Genomic DNA, 14,673 nt, shown 5'->3' on the forward strand with positions numbered 1-14,673 from the left:
CCCACCTTTAGGACTTTTGCTAGGGTTTATTTGCTGAGTTCATTCAAGACTTTTCTTTAGCCACTCTGTTTATTCTGGCATGAACAGCAGTGGCAAAACCTCTCATGTAACTGTGTCCTTACCCCGGGTCCCTGCAGCCAGACCTATTAATGGCTAATAACTTTAGTACTCCTCGTGACACCCAAATACCCCTGATGTTCATGTGGCCAAAATGCGTCATTCATTGGCCAGGCAACATGAGACAACACAGGAAAAAGCCTAACACGTTCCAAACAACTATTATGAGCCAGCCAGATGGCCAAGGACAAGGAAATAACTTGTAAATAATCTTGATTTGCTCCTGTGTTATTTCCTGCCGTAAAGACCAGGCGCTCCCCCGAGATAATGAATGGCGAGTGCTCTGTTGAAGCCCGCAGTGGCTCAGGTGTGTACTGGGATAGCACAAAGGGAGTCACCAAAAATAGCCTCCTGGTATAACAGCCTCCTGACATCCTTCTCTTCATACTGAATCCTGTGGGGACCCGGAATCATGCAGGGTGGCCACCATGGAAGCATTTGCCAGGTGCCAAGTAACACAAGGTCAGCTTGGAATAGCGAGCTTGTTGTTGAAGAGAAGCTGCTGGACAGGTGGCCCCCATTATCAACAAAACACAGGAGTCATTGGAACTTCATCCACTGTGTCCTAAGGTACTCCATTTCATACAGTGCACGCAGGCCTGTGAGGTACAAATACGTCATCGAGAATCTTGAAAGGAAATTTCTTGATAAGGAAATTGTCACTTCCAAAATGGGACAAAATGGGATTCTTTTTTTTTTAAGCCACTATCAATTGTGCCTCATCCTAACATGGAACAGTATCTGGAGGAAGGTACCTCAGCTCAGGCCGGGTGGAGTTACCCACCACCTCGGCCTTTCAGAGTTCTGTTTCTTTCTCACTCGGTTGTCTCAAGCAATCTGGTTTCTTGGGGCCACAGATCAGGGCCCACTGTGGAGCTGGGGACAGGATGGTATACATGAGCAATCTGTGGACCAAAGGCATAGCCTCGGCAGGCATCCCCACATCATGCCACACGGTTGGGCTGGATTCTCCCAGGCAACCTGACTAAATCTGCTCAGTGATACAGTGGGAAAGCTGGTCAGAAGAACTGCTGGCTCAGATGTGGTTGGAGGGGGAGAGAAAAGTCGTTAAGCAGAGGAACTGCTTCATCTGCACAGAGGAGCCTGGTGCCATTAAGAGCACACAAATTCAAGTGTGCGTATGTGTGTGTTTGTGTACATATCTGTGTGCTTGCATGTGTGCATGTGTGTATATATCTGCCTGTGTGTGTGTGTGTGTGTGTGTGCATGCTGATGCATGTGGGAGTGGTGCTGTTAGGTAATAGCTCTTCTCCCTTCAGAAAAAGTCTGAACTCAAAGTGATTGTTAATATCCTTTCATTGCCTGAAGGCTAGTACAGTTTTGACCAAATCAAAAAGAGATACGAGGAGAGGGAGAAAGAGGTGTGCATGGGTAAGGCAAGGAAAGGAGAAAGACAGATGTACTTACCCTACAACCACAATTATAAAATCTAGTAAATTCCAACCGTTGCGGAGGTAAGCGTTGGGGTGAAAGAGAAGACCATAGGCGATTACTTTTAAAAATGCTTCCACAGTAAAAATTATGAGAAAGAGATATTCCACTCGTTCCTAGGAAACAAAAACAGAAAAAAAGAGAAAAAATAAATCATTAGATTAGGGATGTGGAAAGTTCTGAACCAGCAGATCTCACACGTAGGGTCAAGTACCACATGATGGCACGTCAGTCATCCACAGACTGCAAATACAATGGAAATTCCACAAGACTTTATCACTTAGTGACATCATAGCTATCTTAGTTTGTGTAAGTACACTCCATGATGTCACTGAAATCACCTAATGTCACATTTCTCAGAATGTAATCCCATTGTTAAGAACACACAACAAGGGCTGTGGCTCAGTGGCAGAGCATTTGCCTAGCACATGCAAGGCACTGGGTTTCATCCTTATCGCCACGTAAAAAAATTAACACATAGAATAAAGGCATGCAGTCCAGCTCCAACTATAAACAAACAAACAAAAAAACAAACAAAGAACACATGATGGCAGATGGAAGAGAAGGCTTCCTCCTCTGTGGTAGACATAAGGAATACTAAGGAGTGGACCTCCAAGCCAAATTAGGAAACCCACAACTTCTTCAACCATAAGAGCTCCAATCCACTACGGATTAAAGGGCGTGTGTGTGTGTGTGTGTATGTGTGTGTGTGTGTTCAAAGTTCTCTGTTAAATTATAAATATTAGGGTGGTATACAAATTCACATTGTTTTCTAAACATCGTATTAAGCCAATTAACATTTTATTGTACCCTCTTTGAAGAAAAGTCAAAATGTCTTGATCTAAAGGGAAAAAACACCAAGAGAGAGGAGAAGGATGCTGAGAAAAGGGCTCGAGCAGAACCCCATGATTTTCAAATGCCTCGATTCTGCAGTAAAAAATAGTGAAGGTCACAGACACGGTTCTGGGAGGGTACCAGCTGAGTACCCTCCATAACAGCCGCAATACAGCCAGCCACAAAGAAATCAAGACACTGAAGGTCTCGTCACAGCAGCCAGAAGACAACCTGCTCATATACATGGATACAGAAATTTGAGATCTCTTCCGTGAGCAGATGAGACTCTGCCCAGAGACACAGACCAGGTCTGCAGAAGAAACCAGCCATCTGAGAGTGGAAGCAGTCGCCAGGGTGGGTGATGAATAGAAAAGGCCAGCTCTTTTCTCAAGGAGCAGAGGGTTATCTTTTCTCTCCCTGCTACTTTGAAGAAGGGCTTTGCATTTAAGGATGCAGTTCCTGTCCCTGGGCGCCACAGTCCACAGGGCAAACTCATTGACTCAATTAGAGCGAGCCAACTCCCTGTGCTGATTCCCTCACTTCCCTCACCATTAATTGCTCCCTTCTCCTCAGCCCCCAGCACAGAGCCTTAATGGCCCCCACCAGGCAAAGGCTGCCTGGATGCCTTCATGCTCCACTGCTCTTCTCTGCAAGAGCTTCAGCCCCAATCTCACTGGAGCCACCAAATACTTGTCCATGTGCATTCAGGTGCAGGTTTTCCAAAGCAGGGCTTGCCCATCCACTGTCCCGAGGAGACACTAAACTCGGAATCACCAGGCCCCCCTCTTCTGCCAGGTCAGAGGGACCTCACTAAAGACGTCCAGGTCCATGCACATTCTGGAAAGGGGCATTGCCTGCAAAGGCCCACCTCTCCTGCCAAGCTGGCTGGCAGGGTGCTCTAAATCTGGGGCACTTGGGAGTCTGATGGGTAATTCTGCAGGGACAGGTACCCTCTGCCCCAGTCACTCTTTCTCATCTCCTAGACACTTAATGAGCTCTGGCCTCACTGTGCCCAGCTCTGAATGATGCAATTTGAAGACGCTACACTAAAAACTGCAGACTTCTGGGCCCCATCCAGACCTAATAAATAGATCTCCTGGCCATGAAGCGTAGCAATATGTATTATAGATGATTCCAGGTGTTTCTGAGGCAACTCAAAATCTGAGGGAAGCCACCAGCACAGGTGCTGACAAAGGCCTCCATCAGGCAGTATCAGGAAAGGAGCGGAGGGTTCAGATTCAGTCATCATCTAGAAGACTCATCTTTTACTCCTCCCCTTTTAGTACCCTACAGTAGGTCTGCGGATGTAGCTGCCTTGGTGGTTGTGACCCAGGAACAATCTATGATGTGTGGAAGCATCAGCCTTTTCAAATTAGGTGATACTGTGTTAGAGCATACATTAGGCCATGTTAACAGGGAAGACATCTTATAGAAGGGCGGCTGCAAGCTGAGGATACTTGTAGAAGGCGAGAGAGGGAGGAGCTATCAAACAACCACTCAGCCCCAGTCGTCTTGCCCCCACCCCCATGAGCGAGCCGACTCCCTGTGCTGTCCACCCATCCACCCATCCACCTACCCATTCACCCACCCACCCACCCATTCATCCATCCATCTAATCATTCACCAATCCACTCATCCATCCATCTACTCCGTTATTCAAGACCAGGATGGTACAAGTAAGTGAATTGTCAGAAAGTGACATGGAGTTCTCTTTGGGTGGCCTAGAAATGAACTTTTTGGGAGAGACAGCACCCAAGCTCAGAGTCCTTCCTCCCCCTCCAGGAGAACACCAATATTCCAAAGACTCCAAGGGCCCTACATGCTAGGAAGCTGGCATTCCCAGACAACTTCCTATAAACAGCTGGCACCCCCAATCCAGACTGCCCGGCACCAAGCATTCTGTTTATTCCCTCATTGACAAGACTACTTTCCCTTGCTTATGTGTCCTTTAAAAAGACAGCACCGTAGGGGAGGAGGGGACCCTCCACTGGGATGCAGACTCAGCAGCATCCTGGACCTGCCACATAACTTTGTGAGATACGGGGATTGGGGGATATGTGACTTCTCTTAATTAACTTTGGCCTACATAAGTTTTCCCAATGAAGACTGTTCCTTACTCCATGCCATGTGACATCTGTTCCACACCCTGGTAAATAACACATAGTGATCCAGAAGGATCCACCCCACACATCAGTGAATCACTCAATCAAAAATTCACTCAAACATTCACAAATGTGCTTATGTATGTTGCTGGGTGCTGGAGAGCTGAGATAAAGAGCTCAGAAACTGGGTGGAGAGGAGCCTCAGTCCAGGAGGACAATGCCTTCCAAAGGCTCATGGAGCTCAACATGGATGAGCATGCACTGTCTTAGCTTTCCATTTATCCTCCCGTGCACACATGTCCCACCTGGTCAACTGTTTACAAGCTCCTAGGGGACAGAGATTTTGATGGACAATGTTTTGATGGTAATACTCAATAATCTTAATTCACCACCAACTGGTATGTGTGGCTTAGGCCAAGTCACTTTATTTTTCTGGGTCTGTTTCCTCATATGTACACAAAATTTTTAAAATTACATATCTGTGTGTACACACACACACACACACACACACATGCGAACACTCACAGACCTAGGCTCCTAGCATGTTTTTGGAACAGGTGAGGGGAAGGCTGAAAAAATAGGGCTTTGACGCCTCATCCCTTCTTGAGCCAGAGCATTGCCACGTTAACCCACATTGGGTTGAGTTGTCCAGGAGTCCTAACCAGCTGAATAGAGTCCAGAGAGCTAATATGATGGAATATGAACATAGAATACACACACACACACACACACACACACACACAAAAGCAGTGGCTGCCTTTACCAACCACTCTGGAAGACTTTTGTTAACTTTACCTGCTGGATTCTGCATACAATTTTACTCGAGAAGAGGGATCACTGCTTTTGTAGTTTTTCTGATAACTTGGAACAACAAAGTGATCCAACTTATAGATGACTTCTGAAACACCTCTGAAATGCTTTGGCAAGTGAGGATGCTGCTCACCAGCCTGTGTGCAGATGTGGCAAAGGTACAGCTAGATCCCAGGACATGGAATGGAGCTAAGAGCTCTTTCTCACTTTCTCTCCCTCTTGTTCTGGGACTCACCATAAGTGCAAATAAACATTATAATAAAAATACCCATCATCTAAAAATTATTAATAATGGTGCTTTAGGGGAACACAAATTCCTTATGAGCAGAAGTTAGGTTAGGCTAGATCTTTTAGGACAAGGACAACCAGGGAGGGACTGATGTGTCTCTCCATATGGGTGCGTTTCTGCAGCACAGCTACAAATACTGTAAAGCTGTGAAATGCCCATCTTCCTGTGCTGAGCACTACAAGGCTTTAGGCTTGCGCTGTGAAAGAGCCAAGGTGTGAGAATTCATACCCAGAGAGCCTGTGTACCTACTTGAATTTATGTATTTATTGAGGCTACCAAGAATTCTACATCAAACAGAATTGATGAGAAGCTCATTTACACGATTTTATCGAGGTACAAGGGAAAAGACAATAGACACAATAACAATACTTCACACAGCACATTGTTTTCCAGATTGCTTCATAACGTAAGTACTGTTCAACCTGACCTCTAACTACAGTCTCCAGTCTCTTCTCCAGCTAAGAGACCTTAGCTCCTCGCTCTCCGGTCCTCTCATGCATTCATCCTGCATCACAAATACTTCCTGAGAGTCTGCTCAGCCCCAGGCCACATTGCAGCAGTGCTCTCTCAGGAGACTGACAGATGTGTAGAATGTTCAAAGCTGTAAAATCAGAGACACACAATCCCACCTCCTCACTGTGCAGAAGATAGGGGCTGCACCTCTTGCCCAGGGCATGGGCACCTAGGTTTCTTAATGACAGATCTGGTGTGTCTTTTGCTACAGTGCAGCTGTCCCTGTCTATGGACTGAGGAAGCTCTGAGTTAAGGTTTTCAATAGACATCACTAGATAGGGCATCCCACCCTTGGGGTCTCCACTGGTACTTGAGACTCAGACAGGAAGCAGACTTCCATCTACCAAGCAATGGATAAACTAAATAGGGAATATACACACAAAGGAATATTATTTAACCTTAAAAAGGAATGACTTTCCCACACATGCTATGACATAAAGGAACCATGGAAACATCATGCTAAGTGGAAGAAGTCAGTCGCAAAAGAACAAATACTGTATGACTCCCCTTGTATAAAATACCTAGAATACATAAATTCAAAGAGACAGAAAGTAGAAAAGAGGTCACTAGGAGCTAGGAGGAGGGAGGAATGGGAAGACACTGCTTAATGGGTATACAGAATTTTAGTTTGGGATGGGGACAGAGGTGATGGCTGTACAAAATTGTGACTGTAACTAACACTACTGAATTATCCCCTAAAAATGGCTAGAATTACAAATTTTATGTTATTTGTACTCTATCACAATTTTTTTAAAAAGCATTCTTGGGGGTCTTAAAGGTTTTCTAGCCCCTAGCGGGTCAAGTTCCAACCTGGATCAGCTAAAACAAGGCTAATTCATCAGAAAGTTGAACAGTGCAGTCTTTGGTAGGAGGACCGGGACAGATGCCTGGGCACCAGCATTGGGAAGATGGGAGCTGAGCAGGGAGGTGGGAGATGGGAGGCAGGTCCATCCCGAAGGCCTCAAACAGAAGCTTTATTTAGAAGGGGACTGGTGGTTCAAATGCTCTGGCTTTCTATTCAGAACATTTTTGCAAAGGATGAAGGGACACGGAAAACCATTTAATGGCCCAAGAGCAAAGCAGCCTCAAAAAGAACAATTCACCTATTTATTGAGGGCAAGTAGCAATTGCAGTTGGGTGAGTTGAAAAGCAAGCTGGAGTCACTGGCTTTACAGTCGGTCCATGAAAAACAAAACCACGGTCTATTTCTCTGTGCTTGCCCGTGATGCTAAGTTGAAGTGACTTCCTCATTTATCAGTTTCCTGCATTTATGTTTTCTTCCCTAGAGGCCGGCCTTGCCTCAGCTGCCCCAGCATGGCAGGTGGCACAGGTGCTCTGGACAGACTGACACCAGACCTCTGGGTGTCAGCCCAGCTTGCTCCCCTTAGGCCTTCACTGTCCTCCACCCTGGCCTGTGCTGACCTCCCGCAGGCAGCTCCTGCTCCACACACCCCCACGGCCTCCTCTGAGCCTGTGTTTGTGTAACTATAAACCCTAGAGGGCAGACACAGCCTGTTTCATTCCTCTGCTTGAAGCCAGCATTTGAACAATCAACCTCCACCAAACTGCAGCCCGAGATGAAAGGAAGCCTGAATGTCACACAGGCCAGCCTCCTCCCTTCTCCCCTTGACCTCCTCTATCTCAGGTCCGTCATGTCTTTATGAGCTGCCTATCTGTCATTGGGGAGCTCTGATTTTCACAGAATGGCCACCATCCCTTCCTCTCTGAGGTTAAAAAAAAAGATATTACAATTTCTTTGGGGGTAATGGAGTGGAGAGGGTGAGAGATATTACCAATCAGGGCGGAATTACTCCTGGGGACAATGGGCATATGCTTAGTGACCTGTGGGCTAGTAGGTAATTTCCCAAATGAGAGGAAGGTACAGCAGTGGCCTCAAACTCTCTACTAACTGCTTGAGTTCTTTTAAGGAGCCCAACTAACACCTGGCCCAGGGAAACATAACCATCTTTCTGCCTCATCCCACTGTCCATTCCCAATCTGGCACCATCATGGGTTGTCTGGGTGTTCAAGCAGCTTACCGACTGCTTCCTGGACACCCAGGGGGATCTACTGCTCCAAAGCCTTCTATGGCTCCCCTCTGCCCTTAAAACAAAATCTAGCCTCCTTAGCATGGTGCCAAGATCTGTCATGACATGACCCCCAGCTGCACCTTTGGCCACCAGTCCACACTCCAGCCATACCAAAGTCTCACCATGCCCTTCTCCCTGCCCCTGCCATCCCTGCTCTGTCCTCCACCTGGCAAACTCCGTCTCATCCCAAGATGCAGCCCAAGGTGGACCTCTCAACCCCTACCTGCCTCCCTGGACCCTGAAGGAGTGGAATCAGTCCCTCTTCATGGTCTTAGTGCCCTTGTTCATGTTACCATTATAGCATGCATTATGGTATGCGTGGCTCCCATGTTCCTCCCCCACACAGGGACAGAGCACCTGCAGGGCAGAAGCAGGTGTCTTTATCGCCTTTGGCTAAACGGTATCTTTAAATGAAAGGCAAATTGTTGAGGAAAAAAGGGCTCTGGAGTCACACACATCTGGGATTAGACTTTTCCTATGACAAGCTACATAATCTTTCTAAACTTTGGTTTCTTCACCAGTGAACTGGGAACAGTTATGCCTACCTTGGGTCATTTTGAGAATTAAAGTCACAGAGCTGTCACTCAAACAGCAGCTGCTGTCATTGCTACAGCCCTGGCACCTGTACCTATAGGAGCTGCGCACACTAGGTGTGCAACACACCTTTGTGGAGTGGACACATTCTTTCACCCCTGGGGCTTTGTGTCCTCCTCCCAGGTCCCAGCTCTGCCTGCTCCCACAGGGTCCCTGCTGGACAGCTGAGTGGCCAGCAGCACTGGCCCAGTTGCCTCTCTCTGTGTCCTCTCCCTCCCTGGCCACATCAGCTGTCCTCACATCAGTGGCACATTCACTGCCTTCTTTGGATCCTCTTCACTTCAGCAAAAACCAGAGACTTAAGGCCCCACATCTGCTTTCTATTATCAAAGCCACTTAAAAACAAAACAAAAACTCTCCCTGTATCCTGTCTGCTGGACAGTCATGTCCAGCTCCCTCCTTAGCCCTTTGATCTACAGGAATAGGTTCTGTTGTGGCTTCAGAAGTCCCTGGCCCTACAGTGACACATACTTTCCCTGGATCTGTGCCAAACCAATGTCTCTTGAGGTGACTTATTTCAGCTATGGAGAATGAGGGTGAAGGGAGATGGGCAGTGTGCTTAGGAGGTTTGCTAAATGACATGATAATCACCACAGTGCTAACTCGTATGGCTGAACTTTACAGTTTATAAGGTCTTTCTTTCATCCATTATGACCTATGACCCAGCCTTATGACCCACTGTGAAGAAGGAAAGGCCAGTACTTTTCTCCTCCTTTAACTCGTCTTCCTTCCATTTCTTCCTCACAATCACTATCACCACCATAACTATGACCACATCCCTATCACTACACCATCACCACCACCATCACACCATCTCCATCCCCATCCCCACCACCACTTCCATCACCATCACTATTTCCACTACCATCACCACCACCACCATCATAGCCACAATCATCACCACCACCCCCTCCATCCTAGCTGCCATTAACAACAGTCTGAGCCTGCACATAAGTTTTAATCCTAACAGTAGTTGCATGATGTTTACAAAATATTATCTCATTATGTAAGAACACGAGCAAATCTATCAAAGAGATTATGAAGTCTTCTACAAAGCCATCCAGCTAGAAAACGGTACAGCTCACACTCCCCATTTAATGTCTTTTCCATTTTTTGTGGTTATAGAAAAATCTAGACTCTGCTAGTTCACCTTTCTGGGGCTTTGTTGGGGCTACACCAAATGCCTGGTTTTTATGTGAAGCTCAGTATTATTAGCTGAGTTTGGTAAGTTCTCTAAGTGTAGCAAGTCTTTGACCCTCAGAGCCCGACCTGGCCTGGGGCACTCTGAATCTGTACATTTGGACATGTGGCTGTAGGATTCATGTGCTGACTGCTGTATGGAACCCACAGACTCTGCCCACTGCTGACCAAACCTGGTCACCACCCTGTGCAGGGCATGGCTGGCTGTAAACCACCCACTCTTCTAACCTACTAGAAGCTATTCCCCTTCCTCACAACCATCCACTGGCTTCAGAAGTGGCATGTGACCCAAGCCTACTGATGCAGCATGAAGGGAAATTTCCTCATTGATTCCAAAACAGAGAGAGAGAGGCATACAAGCAGGAAGGTACTCGAAGCCCTTCTTCAGTTTGACACACTCATTCTGTGTATGAAATCTGGTACGGTGACACCTGAGACCATGAGGACTACGAGCTGAGGACACGAGCTACAAGCTAACGGTGGCAAAGAGAAAATGTGGAGAGACCTTGGATCTGAGTAAAGTTGTTAAACCAGTAAATTAATTGGGTTGATGCCACCTTAATTTGGGGCTTCCTTCCTTCTATCTTTGAGACACAATGTCCTTATTGTCAAAACCATTTCAAGTTGAGTTTTCTAGCGCTGGCATCAGGAAGCATCCTTATCAACGGGCTCCACTTGCTATCTTCGTGTGCCACTCCTCCTTTCACATCTTTATCCCACAGCTGTTTAGGGCTGCCACCCCTTATCAGCCATTGGGGCACATTAAACTAAGCTCAGTCTCACCCAGCCGGAAAAGGCAAGAGCTTGTAAACACTGGAAGACAAATGCCTCTCTGTCTCCCCGTTTGCTTGCAGCCCGGGCATGAGATGCTTATTTCAGATTATGGTCTCAGACTGGATCTAGAGAGATCAGCCCAAATCCCTATCAGAGGCTAGCCCACGTAATTCTATGCTTAGCCTCTCCTTACAGCACAGGACCAAGGAGCCAAAGGATAAGGCGGTACGAGGCAGTAATTTACTAATGTTGCAGTTCTTAAAGAGGCTGGGGTGGGGAACCAGAGAAGAAGCCCCTTCAACAGCATAGCCTCAGATGCCTGGAGATGAAGGGCACAGGGATGCAGACCTGGAAGTATAGGGTTTCTCTTATCTTTAAAAGATGAAGAAATATCTGAGCAAGAAAGTTTCTAGAATCTCACTTTACGTATGCTACTTCCTGCCTCAAGAAATGATATGGATTCTCTTTTCCTAGCTCATTGGGCCCCACTTCCCTGCTTGACTCTTTCCCTCCCCGCCTCTGTACTTGTCTTCTCCCAATGCCCATTGATCAAGTAAAAAAGCTGCCTGCCTACCCATTTCCAGCCAGCCTATGTGGCCCCCTGCCTGCAAGATTCCCTCTTCTCTCAGGACCACTGTTCCTCCCCTAGTTGAGAGGTTGCTTTGATTCTCCAGGCCTGGCAATTTCCTCTGCAGCCTTATGACCGGTCTGTCTGCTCATTTGAAATATCAATATCTGGCACTATGGCATGTTTGATAAGTTCTCCAAGTGTAGCTCTTGTCCCAGACCCCTCGTCCTCCAGGAATCTGCATACACTGAGGGCAGAAACGATGTTGCAATTTTAATCTGTTCCCAGGTGACTGGCTCAGTGCCAGGGACTCACAGGATCCTCCAGTGTGTCATTGGCAGGATACTGAGAGTCACCAAGGTTGATTTCCAGGCCTTGGCCTCTTTCGTGCGCCCACAGCTCTTTATGGTGGACAATGTGCTTTCGTTTGCCAGGCTGTGTCACACAGGTGTGTGACTCCAGGGCACAGTGTCCTTCATCAGCACTCTTACCAATGCCCCCACCCTGAAAATTAAGACCAGGAGCACCCACTGGGACATTGTGGCATCATCAGCATGGAGAACATGTACTGAAGGAGCCCCACACACACACACAAAAAGGGCACTGAAATGAACTGTGGTCACAGACACTGCATGTCTCACTCATACATGGAGGTTAAGAAAGATGATCTCATGGAAGAGGCTAGAAGAGTCATGAAAGACTAGGAAGCGGGAGGGGAACAAGGAAGGTCGGATAATGGGTACCAACATACAGCCAGATCAGAAATTATTTCTTGTGTTCTACAGCACAGTCAACTATGGTTTTCAACAATCTGATATACTTCAAAATAAGTAGAAGAGTTTGAAGGTTATCAACCTTCAGGAGATAGAAATGCTAATTACTTGATTTAATCATTATATACTATATAAATGTATCAGAATATGGTATTATACCCCATAAATACATACAGATATTATGTGTCAATTTAAAAACCCTAAAGGGTATAAGATGATGCCTCTACTCTCCAGGGTCTCACAGTACAGGCAAGTGGGCAGGGTGGATGTGCATCATGCAAAGAAATTACAGCCCTGGGTCCCATGTGCTCCTCGACAATAAGTGCTGCAGATGCCAAAAAGTCAAAGGATTTGGAGACAGGGCAACTGCCAGGGGCCGGTGATTGGGGGTGGGGGGCAGGGAGACTGCCTTCCTGCACCTTGGCCAGGTGAGGGAATCTCCATATGGAAAATAAGGTTTCCTAGGAGAAATGAGGAGTAGAACATTTCAACCAGAGTTTACATTGCCAGAGGTAAAGCTGGATGGACAGGTAAGGTTTAAATTAAAGCAAGTCTTGAGTGACAGGATAAAGAGTCCATATTTCATCCTAGGATGTTGCACCTAGGATTTAAGAGCCAGGGTGACTTGGACTGATGACGGTTTGTGATCAGAGAGTGATAGATGCCAAGCTGTGTTTTAGAAAGATAAATATGAGAAGCAACCTTTAAATAGAGAGACCACCCCAGTGGTCCAGGAATGAGGCAATGATATTTGGACCAGAGAGGAGGAGAAAATAGACAATGACAGAGTCAGAAAATGTTATGACTCGAGGTGGGGCAAGTGGGGACTGTGGAACATGGTATTAGGACTTCATTCTGAATGGCTGGAAGAATGGGCACTCTGTACACAGCAACGATCCATGGTAGGAGCTGGCGAGTGGGCCTCAGCCTGCTGGGCACATGTCTCACCAGCTCACTGGACTCGGTTCCTTTATCCACCAAATTGGAAGTTTAAGCAGAAACCTCCACTGTCCTTCCTGCATCCAGCTAAAAAAACTGTGTGGTGGTAACTACATGGTACCAGGAGGCAATCATGAGTTCTCAATTTTAGATCTACAACTACTGCACTTTGGACATGTTTTTAAAGTTTGTATACCTCCAATTTTTTGGATATAAAATGGAAATACCATCGACTTTCTACAGAGAATCTTTAAGGACAGAGGGGGAAATGTATGCAGCAAATACCAAAGAAATGTCTCCTTCCTCACCTCCAGTGGTTCTAGAATTTCATGGAATCTGAGATGTTCGTTCTGGACATGATGAAGACAGCACATGAGAAGAAAAGCAATAATACCCAAAAGGAAATGAATGCAGGTGATTAGAGATGATGGCAGGACAGGGCTGAAGGTCAGGGTTTGAGAAACAGTCTGTACAGATGAAGCAGTGATGATTATGTGACATCCATGGCCAAATAAGAGTGCAGTGATGGGAAAAGAGGAAAAGGGCCCAGGAAGAGGACACTGGTGGGAAGGTGCCCAATACAGCATCTCTCAAGACCAATAATTTTTGCCATGCCCATTGTGTGTAGTGTTGTTTACTTAATTCCTTTTATATCAACTCACTTATCTTACATAAACATTAGAAAAGAAACTTTTCATCAGAAGCACCACATCAATGGCTTTCTGTGATAAAGGTGAAAGTAAAATATAGCTATTAAAAATATTTATCTGTCCATTACCTGAAAATGTCACACATGTCACAGGGGAAACAGTGGACTCAAGAGTTGTCTTTTGAAAGGATCAGACTTAATCCGTGCGGGTCCAGGAGGCAGCAAGAAAGAAGTAGGACTGATCAGTGGAAATTAGAGAGAAGCCGATTGTGTCTCAAAGGGGGAACTGTCTGGAGTTGGAGTCCTCCAACAATTGGAAGGGCTGAGTCTGAAGGCTGTGGCCCTGAGCACAGGGGAGGGAGGTGGAGACTGCTGAGTCACCTGCAGGTGTTGGTTTAGGGGCTGAAGCCTCCGGTAGTTTCCTCCAAGGTCTCATGATGTCATGAGGTGTCCTCACATTTGTGAATGAGAGTGAAACAAATGAATGGATGAATGAATGGATGGAGGTGAAAAGGGGCTATTTATCAAGGCAGGCCAGGATCCAGGGCAGGGCAGGGCAGGGCTTCTGGTATCTTGATCAATCCTCTCCCCTCCCCTAGCCTCCTGGGATTTCCCAGGCCTAAATCTGCTCCTGGTTTGGGAGGTCCCCACAAGAAGTTGCACCCCTGTGCAGGGGTACCTCCAACTCTGTACATAGGGGGATGCCAGGCCAGAACCTCTTCAGCTTCTGAATGTCTTTCACCCCAGCTCCTCAGCCTGTCTCCCATACTGACAGGCACAGTGGCACCATCTATCCAGGTTCCTTAGAAACAACAGGCAAAGAAATGAAATGTCCACCAATAGCAGCCTAGACACACTGCCCATATGGCACAGAGACATTAGTGTGTACATCACATTCAGTCAAGCAAGAGCCTTGTTTCAGGCAGCAAGGGTCCTCTAGTGCAGTTGACTCAGGGGCAGGGACGCTCT

At 46.7% G+C, this 14,673-nt stretch overlaps 1 protein-coding gene across 22 annotated transcripts in view; it reads right to left on the bottom strand.

Annotated features, from left to right (window-relative positions):
• Positions 1-14,673, bottom strand: part of Cacna1c (calcium voltage-gated channel subunit alpha1 C) — a 698,188-nt gene that overhangs the window by 227,609 nt on the left and 455,906 nt on the right. For all 22 annotated transcript variants that reach the window (XM_048787468.1, XM_048787454.1, XM_048787460.1 and 19 more), the window contains exon 4: positions 1,546-1,685. In XM_048787468.1, coding sequence (XP_048643425.1) covers positions 1,546-1,685 — 140 coding nt within the window. The remainder of the gene's footprint in view (positions 1-1,545; positions 1,686-14,673) is intronic.

This window comes from Marmota marmota, unplaced genomic scaffold, assembly GCF_001458135.2.
Source record: "Marmota marmota marmota unplaced genomic scaffold, marMar, whole genome shotgun sequence".
Classification (NCBI taxonomy): domain Eukaryota; kingdom Metazoa; phylum Chordata; class Mammalia; order Rodentia; family Sciuridae; genus Marmota; species Marmota marmota.